The sequence below is a fragment of the Carassius gibelio genome, chromosome B9 (assembly GCF_023724105.1).
Source record: "Carassius gibelio isolate Cgi1373 ecotype wild population from Czech Republic chromosome B9, carGib1.2-hapl.c, whole genome shotgun sequence".
Lineage (NCBI taxonomy): Eukaryota > Metazoa > Chordata > Actinopteri > Cypriniformes > Cyprinidae > Carassius > Carassius gibelio.
In genome coordinates, this window is record NC_068404.1 from 13,565,052 (window position 1) to 13,582,183 (window position 17,132).

Consider the following 17,132-nt stretch of genomic DNA (forward strand, 5'->3'; position numbering starts at 1 on the left):
GCTTTTCTAGCCTTCACCTGATAATGGAAACAGGAAAATGTGTCTTTCTGATACAGCCAGTGCTCACAATAACTTCCCGAAAACCAGTGTCCTGCTGTCTTTTCAAATTTCAAAACCCGACAATGTGGCCGCTATGGAAACAGCTGCCAAGCCTGTTGTGCTCATCTCTGGCCGAGTTCCTGTCTGTCTGTTTCCTCTCATTTCCCAGAGGAGCTGGTCTGTGTTTACCAGCCAAAAAGAGACACAGGAGCAGGAACAGCACTGGAGAGGCCCTCTCTCAAACAAGGTGCAGCTGCAAAAGCAAGAAGGAAGACTAGGAAGGAAAATGGAGGGCAGGGAAAGGATGAGGATTTCAAAACAAACTTGCAAATCGCATTACACGGTCAACATGTAATTAGCTTTGTGTGCGAGTGTAAATATTGACACACAGTAATGAGTACATGGAGTTTACACTAATCTGAAACCCAAAGCCAAGCTTAGCCTTTCTAGAGAGTGCTCTGTACGACCATTATGCTCAGTGGCATTATCCCTACATTGTATTTGCGTGGTGCTTTTTATGGTGTTCCAGAAGAGGGACAGTGCAAGCACTAAGAAGCAACCTTACCACAAATGTCTGATTTCTCAGTGTAGTCACGTAATATTGTTTCGGAACAGATGCGAACATGCTGAGACAAGGAAAAAAATGACTCAACAGGAGTGACAAACAGAAGCCACATCAGGAAAACAGCTCCTAACATTACCTTCATCAATATATAATAACCCAAGATTGGAAACATGATAGATATGAGGCAGACAGGTGAACAGAGTATTGAGTAAGCACAGATACCACATGTTTTGTTCTGGGTCAGGGAACTGTAATGAGAGGTAAAACGGTAATCTCGATACATGCGATTCCAGATGACAGTATTAGTACAAGCGTGTTTGACTTGCTGAAATATGACTTTGTCCTGGCTGCTCCTGTCAAATTTGTTGCGTGTAAAATAATGGCGGATACAAAATATTCCGGGCACTGGGACCGGGCCAGTGATTCAATTACTCCAAGTACACATTTGAGCAAGGTCAAGTCCGGTACACAGATATTCAAGACATAATGATTTAAACTGCAGCCAGCATCTTCGTATTAGGTGATAACAGTCATTACATAACCGAGCACTCAGACACACACTCGTTCCCAGGTTTGGCAGGCAGACAGGCCACTAGACATAAAAAAAAAAAAAAACTTGTGCATCTGTCTACAGCAGAGAACCCAGCAGCTAATGCATATGCACTCTTTAAATAAGTGGGAGATGTTTTTAAAGTCAGCCAAAATGTATAAATAGGACAAACGAGCATGTATTGACAGATCTGCACCTGTAAATTATAAAAAAAAAAAAAATTAAAAAAAAATTTGTAAAAGATATGACATCATATACTGATAAATCATGCATCCATCCCTATGTTCTGATGACATTTGCTAGTAATTGGTGACAGATGCCTTATGTCTGGAAGCAACAGATTCCCAGACAGTTCTGGGAGGTAATAGTCAATCATCTGAATTAGTTTTTTTTTAATGCACATTTAAGCATTTGTTCGGTAAATATGTACACAGCACTGTTTATGTGCATGTCCTCACACAAAATACAAAATATATCTAGGCCTACCTCAATTAAAGGTATATGAGCAGTTATGTATTTATCTTGCTGGTTCCATCCAGAATTTTTATAAACATTTGTGGAAGGAGACCTGGCTTCTGAAGCCATGCTTTACTCAGCATAACTACAGCATTGAAATGTTCTCTGTAAGATATAATTTCCAATTAGGATGTATAATTTGAGATGCCTTAATGAACAACTACACTGCTGTTATATAAAAAGCACTTGTTTGTAATCAAGTTGTGTTGTTCCTAAAAGCATGACCCTGTGTAGTGCAGAGGTGGTTTTGAACAACTTGATGACTAGCCTGTGAAGATGCATTTGCAGCGTAAGCCTACCGAATCTGGCTTTTTGTTTGTGCAGAAAGGCTCCCTGACAAGCCATGCAAGTTACATTTGCAGATGTACACGAGGGATTTGAATATCATCTGGTTCCCAGGCAACCACAACAATAATGAAACCTATATGTAAATGCAGGACACAAAACGAAGTCATTTTCTCCAGAGAAATCTGGGGCAGAGGTTCTTCCGCTAAAGAGCTGCTCAGTAAATCTGGCCCTAAAAAACATTCAGCCAGTCCGGTTGCCAGAGCCTCTGGCTTATTTGCAGTGGCCCATTCGTCACAGAGTGTCCAGTTTTGCCAGCTCACTAATAGGACACCATCCTCAGTAAGTACTTGGCCCTATTTTTTCAGAATTTTACTGTAGCTCTGAAAACACACTTTTTAATTTCGCCATGGCAAGAGCTACTTATTTTCTCTTGGGGCTTTGGTGTCTCTTCTGGAAGAGGCAGGATATTAGAGATCTCTAAAATGGATAATTCTCAACATTGTTACCAGCATTCCCCTGATGACAGATAGTCAGTTCCAATGCACATAACCCATCTCAGCCTATTCTTCAGCAATGAAGCAGAAGCAGAAGTGGAGAAATCGGTGGCAGGTGGTCATTAGCACGTCACTGAAGAATGACAAATGGTTTAGCCATGGCGTTCAAGAATCATATTTTTTTACTAAAATTACACAGTTTTCAAGATCGTTCTCTGCTGCTCAAGCACATGGATAAGCTGAAAGCATCTGATCTTAAATGCGTAAATACACTCTAGAACTGCACAATCTCATCCTTCTATAAATATATTTTTTTTCTTGTATCCTCCTTGCATCTTTCTACTCAGCAAACAAATGCTGCACATCGGAAGACAGGGACCATGACGTGACAAATGACCTGCGACGAGCCTCCATCCACTGCAACAGTGGCCAAGGGCCAAGGGAAACGGGATTAAATATCCACCCAAATTAAAAGAGCGTATCTGTCTTGTCCCCGCTAACAGCTGTTAGCATTTATCTCCCACATGTGTCCATGCCATTCATTCATTTTATAATCTGTGTTTATCAGACTGACTAGGCCAAAGTGGGGCAGAGGGGACCAAGGACTGGCGCTCGGGAGCTAATTGCCTCGCCATGCTAGAGAACGTCTGTGTGTAGTCAGAGGAGCCCACCGTGTTGGCAAAAAAGAGGGAGGTGGAAATGTAAGAGGGGGTAGGGAGGCATGACACAGGTGCAGAAACAGGGAAAAAGGAGGGCTATTACACAGCGGGAGAGTCTGCAAAAAGTCACTCCATCACAGACCACTGATTAAAATTTCATAGGAGGGGGCCAAGGGGCAAGTCTGCTGTAGGTAGTAGTAAAACAGAAGTGGATGGAGGCAAGTGGAAATAGTTGTATTTCCTTTATTTGTGTAGGGTTATGGGTCAATGAAGTGTCCGCAATAAAACACTGGGTAAAAACAACTGGTTTCTTAGAAATGTACTGTTTGTATTCATATGGTTGTCTTTTCAAGAAAAGTTTCTGTAAAATTTTTCGAAGAAAGCCATGTTGACAAAAAAAAAAAAAAAAATGTAGAAGTGAAAACATATTTTGCTTATACTTGGAATAAATGTGCATATACAAATCATTATATGTATATATATATATGTATATATATATATATATATATATATATATATATATATATATATATATATAAGCACTCATAATAAAAGAGGTCTATTCATAATTCATTATATGAATGAATTGTATTATTAAATTAATAGATAGACACAAAAACCAGGGTCACTTCATCAACCCATATCCTACTGTTTTCTCTCCTTGTACTTATTGGTCACTAGCACACAAATGCATTTCTGCAGGTGCCGGGTGCTTTCGCTAGCCACATGTATTGTTTGTTGTCTAAATGTTGCAGTTTAGTGAGAGTGACGGGTTGTGGGAAGGCTAGGGCTACAATTTCAGATGCAATCGTGTCTCAGTAGACTCCTAACAAGTTGCTGACATCTCTTTTGTGAAAGTGAGGTTGCAATGGAAGCGGCCGTTTATTGACTGCGCTGGCTTTGATGGGGAGAATCACAAGCGAGATCAAAAGGAGATGCGGTAGCTGCTCAGGATCGTACCACACTGATGTTTGCTTTTCACATAAGGGCTCTTCTATTGGTTATTAACTGCTTTACTGAGGCTCTTTTTCATGCTTTTGTTGGGCCTTTTGTTAGGAGGTCTGCTTGTAAGAGATTGTAGTTCATTGGTTTTATGGCCACTTATCAATTGGCTATTTGCAACACACACACGCACACTGAGGTCCGCAGTAAATCACAAACTGTGCACAGCCCAATGCTATAACAGTACTGTCTAAATGTCAGGAGTCCAGCACGGGGGTGCAGGGGGATGAGCAATGACAGTAGATGAAGTGAAGAGATTCAAGCTTCACTCCATGTGTGTGTTTGACAGCTGTTTTCTTCCACACTCACTTTCCCCTCCCTGGACCCCTGTTAGCCTCCCCACCATTACTCAAACCAACACCAGGACAGCAGTGACAGCTCCCCTCCCCGAGCTCATCCAGCAAGGTGCAGGAACCAAACAGAGAGAGCGGTTGAAAAGGCGAGCGAGATCCGTGAAATCCTATCCATGACGATGAGGGCCTCAGATGACTCTGATGTCCACCCTGCTGTGATGATGGTTTATATGTCATCGGGACAGATAGGATATGCCTCGGACTGCAAATTTGCAGGCAGCTCAGTATCTCTCTCGTTGCATGGATAGACAGATCCTGGAGGGAGGTCCTTATGGGCTATAGAGTTTTGAAACACTTCTTGAGGTTGATGGAGAGTGCGTGTCACTTGGCACAAGTCGTCTCCAAGAGTTCCAGGGTAATTGTTGTGCCATTATGGAGGTAATTGTGTAGGAGCCATGGCGGATCCCTAAACAAAATACTTGAAATAATGTATATGAATGAACATGGTGTGCAAACAGGCCAAAAGCCCTTCAATACATGAATGATGCATATTCAGGCTTTCAAGGGGATGTTTTGGTCATAAAAGAGCTAATGGCCATGGTAGAATCACAGCACCCAGGCAAATTGTTATGAACACTGCAGGGTACGGAATGATGGCATATTATAGACAGATTTCATGGCCAGATCATTGGCAACGCCTGTGCAGTACTGAACAAAACACTGCTAGAGCTTAAGACAGGTTTTGCCAGAAGGAACAACTGGCCCGTTCATATTTTTGCATGACATACAATCTTTAACATACATCAAAGAACCCTTTTCTTGTGTTCCTTTTGACTATTTATGGTTCTTGTGCTGACTAGGGTCACAGAAGAGTTACTGATGATACATTATATGTCATTCAGGTTAGCATACTGGTGGAAAAATAAGAAAAATGAAGCTCACTTGGGTTCTCTGAAATATGTGTAACGTACTACAGCTCAACTAGCTGGCTTAACGGCTCAGCCAGCTTGGTGACAAACTAGTGCAGGCTGGGAACATGCTTGCTGTTTTTTTTTTTTTTTTTTTGCAGCAGGGATGAAAAATAAAAAGGTTCTTCTGCTGCATTAAACTCTAAAAAACTTTTTTTGGAATGTTTGGCAGCACACTTCCTACAATCCTAAAAAATGTTAAATAAATGTATAAATACAGCACTTTTAACTCAAGTAGTCAGTTCATCTTACACACATACAAGCACAAAGACGCACACATACACACTTAGGCTTCCCATCAGCAAATTAACTGAATAAAGATCCTCTCTTTGCTGGGTCGTTTGAGTGGCTAATTAGTCATCAGCGCATACTGTGTAGGGAGAGAGAGAGAGAGAGAGAGAGAGAGAGAGGAGAGCAGGAGAGATCGGTTTTGCATCAAGAGGTAGAACTTCAAACGACATCTGATGAAAGCCAAAATGCTTAATTAAAATCTACTTGTATGAGCGAAAAATCATCATAATTTCAACCCCAAAAATAGAGAGGGTGTGAAAAAAAAGCTGTTTTGTTAGATGCGGGTGGAGATATAAACACATTAGTTTAGATAATGTGCCGACTTTATTATCCAAGCAGGGAGCGGAGACAGCAAGAGGAACTGACTCTGAGATTGGCGATAATTTCCCCTTTGTGTCTAACTTGGACTGCATCCACATTCGCTAATAACAGTTTTGCGATTCTCCCCCTCGCCTCTCTCTGCCCACTCTTTGTCTGACATTGGCTCTTAGCGATGCCTGTGAACCCCCTGGCACTGCATTTATAATAGATGGAGCTCACGGCATACAATATACGAAGGGTATGAAGGGGCTTTCTGCACTAGCAGCCAGTCCAGAAGAGTTGATTCACCTCATCTACATTTCCTTTTTTTTGTTTTTGTTGTTGCACAGATGTGTGTGAAAATATAGTGTGCTTATGCCAAGTTCTTTCAACCCTCTGTCATCTCTCAACGGCATGTTGCTTTAAGCTGCATGACAGAGAATTTATGCTCTGTGCTTATCAGTGCAGGTTGGGTATGTCCTCTGAGCATCTATTAAAGTAATACGGATTCCAAAATGCACAAGAATGGAATAATTCCAGAGGTGCATGATCTTTCTTGGTTGCTAAAATTCCTGCTCGCTAAAACATGGCTAAAAAAGCCTCAGTGTATGGATAATTCATGCACTTTCCAGGTAGTGCTCAGAATCATAAATAAACGCAGAGCTCACAGGGAGAGCTTGCAGTGGTAAATTGTAGCTGCTGCAGTGGACTGCATTTCAGTTAGTTCAGTCTTTGTTGAAGGCCCTGCTATATTGCATAACATGAGTCAAAATTGTAGCTATAGTATTAATGCTGTTCTTTTGGTGTCACCAGTGAGGTCAGAGAAAGTGCACAGGAACCATTTGTTGAATAGTCAATTTTATACTGCAGCAGTAGATGGTATTGCATTGCATAAGAATTCATCTGATACTATTTCTAACACTTCTGCAATAGGTTTTAAACAGCAACCTCTAAAAAAAAAAAGCCTGTATGCACAAGGATTTTCAAACTTTTTGTTGCCAAAGACCTTAAGTATGATCCTATTGAGAGGGTTTACCTAAAATAAAAAGAATAGCTGACGTATATACATATTATATGTAATGTAGAATTGTTTTTCTTACTGTTATTTCTCTTCTAAGTAATAAGCAAAATTGTCAAACATTTAGTGTACATGAAAAAAAAGATTTTTTTGTTTGTTTGTTTTTTTAGACCCCCTTGGGGCCCCCAGACTCCAGTTTGAAAAGCTCATGCAAATGCATATTTCAGTTCAGTAAAATAGAGTAAAAAGCAGCTTAACAGCAGACAACAGATGCTAGGCAGAATCTTCTTTATTAAGGTCTGATGTAAAGGAGATGACAGAATAAGTTAAGATAGGGCATGTACAGCGACTGTAATTTACAGCTGACATGAAGTAAAGAGTTGGACTGCTGTTTGACTGCTAAAGTGCTTTTACCGCAACACAGTGAACAGAAGTCTCTAATATCCAAACTGGCCACTGTGACTGGGGAACAATAATGTTGAACCACTGAAAAAGAAACTGCTGAGTGAGCAGTCAGTGAGCCATGATAGCGGTGTCTTTCTCTTCCATCCTCCCTCTGTCTGCCAAAGTATTCATCAGAGGAAAAACCCGCATGAGGGGAAAGGTATCTTAAGTAATAAGATGCCCATTTCTCGCTCAATAAGCACCATCTGAAATGTGCTATGCTACATGGATAAATACTGTTCCCTCAACCACAGCGAGTGAAATAATTCCACGGATGTTCAGTTTCTCTCCCAGAAAATCTTGCCCCCCAGCTGCACACAAAATTTTGCTGTCCCAAAGTGTCTATGTAGCAGATTTAGTCATTTACACCTTCCATGGTGCGACCAACTGAACCAATCCCAGATGGAAATGTGTTGACGTGCCTTGATTTCATTGTTGCACATTCAGCTGTAATCAACAGTGTTTTTCAGACACTTAGCATTCCCTCTGTAAACATCACTGGACTTAAAGAGTATTCTGAGGCTTACCGTCTCATGTTTATACATTTCTGTTTTTCCTGCAGACATGTCTGGAACTGGAGAGGTACCTACAGACGGAGCCCAAAAGGCTTTCGGAACTCTTCGACGAGGAGCTCGACTGCCTCCTAACACCAGCCTTCATGAAGGGAGACAGCGACGAGGACCTTATGGACCCCCTGCTGCCCAGTTTATCTGATGAGCCCAGCCCACCACCTCTGCTCGTATCCCTTCCCAAAAACCTCCATGCCCCAGCCAACACCAAGAATACCGAGGCAGGGCTGAAAGAAGCCAGTGGAGGGGTTAATCCCGCCCAGCTAAACGCAGTCACATCCCTCACGCCGCCTTCCTCGCCAGAGTTGGGACGCCATCTTGTCAAGCCTACGCAGACTCTTACCGCCACAGCCGATGGCACACTCACTCTGAAATTGGTGGCCAAGAAAGTTGGTCTTGGGGCGGCAAAGCTGGTGGCAACACATTCGCTACCATCGCCACCAAATCGCGGTGCACAGAGCGACGGAGAGGGAGGACTGGGAACGGTAGGCGGAGGAGACATTCCAGAGAACAAAAAGAGGGTCCATCGTTGCCAGTTTAATGGCTGTAGGAAGGTTTACACAAAAAGCTCCCACCTAAAGGCACACCAGAGGACACATACAGGTGATTAACTGCACCAATGACATATGTTTTTCAGCATCCCGTGTAGCATTTTTAGCTATCCTAGAAAAAGGTTTCTGGTATATCAAATCCAACTCTGCGTGTAATGAGATGAAGTTTCAGAGTTTGGAAAATGTTCTTTGCCAAGCTTCTGATACTACAGAAGGGCCACAAGAGATCTTGTGAAGCTAACACGATTTTTGCAGCACAACCCCACAGCAAGATAGCTGGTTTTCTCTCTCCTGCACCTTAATCTCAGACTAAAATGAACCCAGCCACACCATTCAAAACCTGCCAGTGCAGTCAGTAATTGCAAGATGATTGATAGACCGACTGAGCTAAATCTCGTTTCCCAGCTAATTCGGGCTTGCACGCTCCGGTGCCGTCGTTTCTGCCCTCTCGCTGAACCTGAGACCGTCTTACACTCTACCGTGGCCCCGAAACCTACTGTGACAGTGGCCTCAATGCAGCATATCTGGCCCCTGTAGCCAGCTGTTGACTCGGCAGGTTCCAGTGAGTGCTGGTGATGCTAATCGCTTTTGGGCTGACTCTAGTGTATAGACGGCACTTACGGTTTTGAAAATGAGGGGAAATAGGCAATAGCAAGTAAAAAGAGAAAAATAAAACCCTGAAGAGACATTTTGGCTTGTGGGCTCATCAGAAGACAGATTTATTATTTTAATTGGCTTAATCCTGTTTTTTTTCAGTTATCATTTGTGTAGATTACTAAAACAGGGAGATTACAATTACAACAGGATTTAAGCAAAGCTTACATGTTGTTTAGGTGCACTCCTGAACCTGAAAAAAAAATGGAATGTTACTCAATTCTGTAGAAATAAGACATGCATAACCATTTCCCAAACAGAATATTTTAAGATAACTTTAGAAGTGACATTGAGATGTTGAGATATCTCAATGTGAGATATCATTACACTGTAATTAACAAATCCTAATAAGGTGAACAATTTTCTCATGAAGATGAATTACATTATGTGATATTACATTATGTTAGAGACAGAATTTGTTAAGCATGCATTAATAAGCTGGCAAAATAACAAATCCAACAAAGCTAATGACAAGTTTTGACTGGATGCTTCCAAAAGTTTGCCTAAGAACCACTGCATGTCCAAATGTTTTAAAACTTCACATTAAAATTGACTGTGTTCAAAAACATCTAGACAGTGAGAAATGGATGGAGCAGAATGCTGAAATCTTGACATGTATGAAATCTTTTTAGAACTATTTTTATCCTGATGCTGTCTTTACAAAAAATAAAATAAAAAATCCACAACCCCTCATGCCTAAGAATGCTGAAAAAATACAACCACGCTTTCTCGAATAGAAAACAAAAGCACACTGAAGCATGTAATGTTAGCTGCATCACAGAGTTTCATTCTGATTGTTTTAATATACAGATACATTTGATCAGGTGTCAGAAGTCAGTCAAGTAATTTAGTAATTTTATGCAGAGCAGCCATGAAGCATAATGAGATTGTCCAACTTTGCAACTCTCAGTACCTCTGAAATCTAGACAATAATAGCTTAACGACACTCTGTCCAGAGGAAATGTAATTGACCACACCGTACACACCTAGTACACTGTTGCGAGGGAAGGAGCTTGCTGTTTTGGAGGGTGTTCGTTGCTAGGAGACTATATCAAAAGACTGTAATAGGTTGATTATTTGCACCTGTAGATGCCAATTGAAGCATCAATATTTCAAATCAATCTTACCTTTCCCCTACCCTCTCAGGGTACAGTTGGTGTTGCCAGGCAACTACATCATGCATATCTAAAGCAAGCAATAATTGGTTGGTATTGCAGAGTGTCCATAGGTTGCATACCGACTGGATGGCTTTTTCTCCCTCTCTTCTCTCCTTCAATACTCTCTCTACCTCTCTCAACTGGTTGCTAGGCGACTCCATCATGCATCCATGACTCTCCAAGTTATAATTGGCCTGTGTTATGGTTGCCTTGGTTGCAGGTCCAAGCCTGCCTCGCTGCTGTCAGACGGCAAGACAAGGAAGGAAATAAAGAGGGGGAAGAAGGGGGCTACGGCATAAGGAGGGAGCCAGCGTGAGGGGGTCTTTGGCCAATTATTGTGAGTGTAGTGTGAAACGTTTGACACGAGTCACAGTCACAGACACAAGAGCAGACGTGGCAATATTTTGTCCAACTGATTTTATAAATTGAAGGAGCTCAAGGACAAGCAAACATAATAAAATAAACCTCAAGGCACTTTGACCGGCTGTTTGTCTGTGTGCGTGTTGCCTGGCAGAGAAAGATGAGAGATGTCAAAGAAGGCCCGCTGCTTGTTTGCAGTATTCCCATAGGTGAACCACTGGATAAAAGACCAAGTATGTTGTATTATATTTAAAAATCCTCCTCTCTTTGTCATCTAAAGTAAAAAAAATATGTCTGTGGGGGATGGAAAGAGGAACCGGTCAGACATCTTACTTGGAGTCGTGTTCCTAGCCGCTGTTGCCTTGTCATTCTTTACTTTGTATTGCATCATAAGAGACTTCCAGGACCGAACAAGTGATGTAGTGGTAAACCCGACATTATGTCATGCTTTACCTCATCTTGCATCATAAAGCTAAAAAACGAGACAGGATAAATAGCTGAACAGACTTTGATTTCATTACAGCAATATGTATGCTCAAATCAACTGCATAAATTTTTGGGATATGAAATATTGCGAAAGCAAATTCCTTCCACTTTCTCCACATCTTACTGGATAATATTTTCCTCACAAGAAAAAGGAAAGGAGAAAGGAAAATAACTGCCTGTAATCATTTCCATTCCTCTCTATGATTTTCTCTGTTAGTATCCAGAGTCCATCGTGGAGGTCCAGGCACTTCCTTGCTGAAAGACTAGCATAGAAAAGCATGAGTTTCTATGCTAGTCCAGACTGGTTTAGACTGGTTAGGATGATCTTAGATTGGTTGAGTAAGATCATTTGATTAATTACCAGTAATCAACAACCAAAAATCTGTGCTTCAATCTATCTATTTATCTGTGGCCTAATGGTTAGAGAGACGAACTAGTTACCCGAAAGTGACCGGTTCGAGTCTCTGTGCTGCAGGAGTTATAGGTGGGGGGGGGGAGTAAATGAACAGCGCTCTCTTCTACCCTCCATACCCATGGCTGAAGTGCTCTTGAGCAAGGCACTGAACCCCCAGTTGCTCCCTGGGCGCTGGATATATAGCTGCCCACTGTGCCGGGTGTGTGTTCATGGTGTGTTCACTTCCCACTGCTGTGTGTGTGCACGTGGATGGGTTAAATGCAGAGCACCAATTCTGAGTATGGGTTACCATACTTGGCAAAAGTCATGACTTTCATTTTCTTTCACTTTCACATGTCAATCCATACATCTGTATGTCTGGACTCCCTATCCAAGGTACATAGAAATGCATACAAACACCATCGAAAAGAACTACTTGGAAAAACTAAGCATCCACCTAGTAATGCTAAAACAACTGCTTATAATGCCCTAGCAACCTACCAACTTTGTCTGACTGATTTAATAAATCTAACAATCATTTTAAACTTTCAGACAAGGCTTAGACAAGCCAACATAATGTCTCGAAAAACTTAACTTAAACCTGACTAAAGGATTAAAATGAGCCTACATGCCTAATATCATGTGTTTTTATTGAAGAAAATAAATTACCAACATGGTGGTCATCCTAGTTTAGAAGCATAGTTAGCATCAATTTAGTGAACAACTATTTCCAAATGGGCAACTTCCAATTTAATGGAGCCTTACTCTAGTTAGGAAGATTGGTGCACACATTGATTGCTGGAAAAGCTGGCAGCTCTTGTGCTGTGAATATGGCATTGTTTCCCATTAAGCGTCATTAAGACCCCAATTATCATTACCACCTCCAGATCTGAATCAGTGCCATCGACACCCTCCCCATACCCACCCAAGCCCCAGGCTGGAGCCCGTTCTGTTCCCTAGGAACACTGCAACTGTGCCGGGACCCTGTCTTCAGTGCTGAAACCCCCCTTCCTCCCTCAATCAAGGCCATATTTTAAATCTGAGGCATAAAAGTACGGAATGTGGAACTTGGTATCTCCTTTCCCATCTGTTTAATTTCATTTGTATTTCAGAGCTCACTGGGAGGGTGGAGAACATTTAGCACAAATGGCTTCATTTTGGATACTTGACTTTGGGTTATGAATTTGTTCTGTTATGGTGACTGAGCACATTTAGGCAGCTCCTATTCAATTCAAGAAAAGATGGAAAATGACCCTCGATCGACTAAATTTCTGTGTCAGAAAATGATCGCCTCCATATATTGCCAGAGAAGACAGCATTTTTCATGTTTCGTCGACTCAGAATGTATAAGATTTGGGCTACAGAGATGGGATTGGTTGACCGGGAGAGAAAGCAAGTGCGATCTGATTGGCTGGCTTGGATGTGTGATTGAGAGAAACAGTAATGAATGATGTAGATAATGGAACTGCTGACGGTGCACACAGTGGCACAGCGGCTGCCTCGCTCCAGAGGTGCTCCATCTGTGTACAGGTGTGTGTGAATGGCGAAGCAGGGATTAAATGATGTGTGTTTGTTCATGCAGGTGAGAAGCCTTACAAATGCTCCTGGGAAGGCTGTGAATGGCGTTTCGCACGAAGTGACGAACTGACAAGGCACTATCGCAAACACACTGGTGCCAAACCTTTCAAGTGCAACCACTGCGACAGGTAAGAGACACACCGCAAAAGCTACAATGCTAGCTCACAATAAAAGTATGCAAATATTTAACCCTTTTTAGTTCTTTAACACCCCCCCCCCCCCCAACCAACACACACACACACCCTCAAGCACACTAGTCCACAGTCCTCAAGCACCCATAAACAAATTCCTCAAGTTATGAGTCCACAAGAGTAAACTCTCTCCCTTAATAAGAACCAATCGCCCCTCCCTTCGCTCTTGTTTTCTGGAATTCTCTCTTATGGCATGCACATAGCCATACTGCATCGGCCTCATTGGAAGTTAGTGCAGGCTCAGTTCCCTGCTGAATAACTCATTCACAGTCTGGTCCTGTGATACCCATTACCGAATTACTGCAAATATCTCCTTCTCACATTCGGTTCCACTTTTTCTCCGTCCTCCCATCGGTACAGCGTATGCCCACACTATGGCTTGAGTGAGGGGAAAAGAGAAGTTACAGGCACGGGTATGCATTCCAAGGTAAAAGGGTTATATAACAGTAATATAAAAGAGCTGGTGAGAGGCACAGGATGAAATGGATGCACGTAGGGCTCTAGAGGAAAGACACAGCATGTTTGATGAGGTTTTTTTTTTACTGAATACTGAAACATCAGCACACAGTAAGAGTTTTTTGTAGGACGTTATGTAGAGTAACTAATCGCCATTTGCATACTATTAGAAATGCACTGATATTCAAATTCTTGTCAATACAGCAAGCCAGCAATTATTCTGATGTTTTTGCTGACAAATGATAAATGAAATGCATTTTGTCTAAAGAAATTAAATGAAACTGTAAAGGCCCTTTCAAACCAAGAACGTTAACTATAAAGATAACTATATTAGCATCCACATCAGCGAAGGATGTCATCTGTTTATTCTAAGTACAGGCTTGACTGCCACTTTAAATTCTCAAGCTCCTTATAGGAGGATGGATTCAGATTTGGTGTCAATGTATTTATTGCTCATTAGCTTGAAAAAAAATTGTTCTGAAATTGATTTCAACAATATCGTTTCTCTTTAACTTTTACATTATATCTGTGGTGTGGAATCTATTCTGTGCTATCTTTTAATACTGAGAACAGTTTTTGTGTTCTGAAAGTACTCTAACCAACAAATTACTTTACTTTGAGTGCACAGAAGTATGCAAACTTCTCAATAATTATTTAAACAATGTTCCATGACTATTTAAACAATTGTCCATGACTACTATGTAAGGATTTTTTTAATTGCTTAAATCATACAAATTGCACTCCCAAAGAGCAAATTTCTTTCTAAAAAAAATTTTTTTTAGCTGAACATACAATAAATACATTTATACATTCTACATAATACAGGTTTTTCAAGGAAAAATGGAAACAGAAAAATCACAAGTTAAAAATACCTTTATATTTCATAGTTCTCTGTTTTCCGTGACTGTAGGATCCCAGTTTGAATCTTTTAGGGCAGACACTCGATGTAGAGGCAGCGTGGTGAACATGTGTTTGTGTTGGTGATAAATAGGTGAAGAGAACAGCAGAGAAAAAGAGAGATTTGCATTAGCATGGGGAGAAAGAGTGATAGCCTGTCAGGTGACAGTATTAAGAGGCTGTCACTCGGGCCTGGCATGCGGGCAGCAATTACACAGTGGAGGCCGCGTGCCCACTGAGCCAGCTCCAGGTGGAAGCACAATTAGACACGGCTCCCTGTCTCGCCGTCGGCATCAAACCAACCTCACTGCAGCCTTTTGAAAGTTGTCCATTGAACATTTCTCTGCTCCACCGATCCCAGCGGACAAGATGCGGCTAGGACGGCCTCTGTTCTTCAGACTGCTGCTGACACCTGAACAGCACTGTTTTCCCTCGGGCGCAGCCGAGTACGTGAACTCTCTGGGGGAAGGCATGGGGAAATCTGTGTCCCTACACTCATTACTCAGTGTTTGGCAGCTATTGCATGACAAAAGGAGGAGGAGCTGGCTTGGATAAGCAAATCTGCATCGACAATTCTTTCTCCCTCATGTCAAGTATAAACAAAGGCATCTTCTAAATTTGGAGTGTAGCCTAAGCAATTAAGCTCCGCTGCAGAATCCGCACAGATAGACCTCCATCATTCCCTGAGAAGCATTTATAAGTTGAGCCCTCCTGTTACTCGCTTTTAATACTAAACCTTGAAGAATCTCTTTGGGGAGTACATCCATATTTAGTTGTGCATTGCATTATGGGTGTTGTATATAGAGTGGAAAAAGTATAACAAGTGTAAACAGCGATGCTGCTGGGATGTGAAAGTGACCTTGTGCAGCATTATTGCTCTTCACTGGGACAACAATCAAGAGTAATGTGTAGGAATGACATCAGGAGGCGGTACTGTGGCAGGAAGGATGCCCAGTTGAATCTGGATGGAATAAACCAGCGGCTAAAGTTGATTCAGTGTGCCCTCTGTTGTAAACGTGCAAAATTGCCCATTATGGTCTTCAGTTTTGCAACTGTCCTCTTTTTTGGCATTGCCTCAGGTCAGTGCAGGGTCCAGAGTCCAGTAACAGAGCTGAACTTGATCTAGACTAGAATAGAATAGAATAGAATAGAATAGAATAGAACAACACACAATGTTCACATTTCTTCTATAATTTGGTATAGTGCCAGACATTTGCAACTGTGTTAAGTTACATAGATGGTCCCTCTGGGGCAACCTGAGGTTAAAAGACTTAGTCAAGACTATAACAGTGATTGTTGAACCTACAACCTTTTAGGTCAGCATTAATAACCTATGCTCTTTAAAGAGACAGTTTACCAAAAATTACGTTCTGTCATCATTTACTCACCTTTATATTGTTCCTAACCTATACAATTAAGTTCATGTACTAAAATGACTAAAACTGAAAGATAATTGAAAGTTACATTTACAAACATAAAAATAAAAGCTGACTGACTGATTCATAAATACTATAATAGTTTATAAACACTATAAAATGATACTGACTCCAAAATGACTCCATACATCTCAACTACATCACTATGTAAAGTCCTCTGAAGCCATACAAGTTTGAATAAGGAAAAATGTAATTATTTGGTGATTTTTTTTTTCTTTTAAATATTTTCAAATGTGGTATTGTCATACTAGTATTTCTCAGTCAAAACAATGTCGACTGAAAAAAAAGGTAACTATGAGTAGGAAATAAAGAAAGAAAATAAACACATTAAAAAAAGGTTTGAACATTAAAATTAAATTAAAGGCATCTAAGTTGGGAACAGCATATGTTCTATCGTTTCTCTCTTCTAGGTGTAATTACTGACTGCCCGTGTGTTTGTGTTATCATCACAATGGGTTATGAGGAGCAACAGTCATGGGCAGTCTAACAGTAAATACAGTCAGCCAACACATACACAGTCTTACTGTCTCACAGTCACACACACCAGTGTATTGGGCATCATTAATCCTGCCTAATCAAGCACAGCCCCCTGTCGGGTGTTGAGAGGGGTTGAGTGAGAGGTGGGAGGAGGGGGATGAGATCTAAGGGTGTGCCAGCTGGTGTAGCAGCCACTTACAGTGAGTCACAGGACCATCTGTCCAGTCGCGCTGCCCTGCCTCCACACACACACACCTAAAAGACTAGTCACACCGAGATTGATGCAAATCACAAACGAAAATTTAACCGAATGTAATATACAATGTCATCAGGCTCAGGCAAAAATTCACATACCTGAATGAAAAGAAAATGTACAGCTGTCATTCGCATAAAACAAATCCACTGCCAGATGCTGATTGGTCAATCCTGCATCCCAGCTGTGTTCAAATGAAACAATATAAGAAATAATAGAAAAAAGCTGTTATAGCAGGAATGGTAA

At 41.3% G+C, this 17,132-nt stretch overlaps 1 protein-coding gene across 1 annotated transcript in view; it reads left to right on the forward strand.

Moving 5' to 3' along the window:
- LOC127965087 (Krueppel-like factor 7) overlaps positions 1-17,132 on the forward strand; it is a 41,360-nt gene that overhangs the window by 17,993 nt on the left and 6,235 nt on the right. The window contains exons 2-3 of the mRNA XM_052565647.1: positions 7,990-8,599; positions 13,181-13,304. Coding sequence (XP_052421607.1) covers positions 7,990-8,599; positions 13,181-13,304 — 734 coding nt within the window. The remainder of the gene's footprint in view (positions 1-7,989; positions 8,600-13,180; positions 13,305-17,132) is intronic.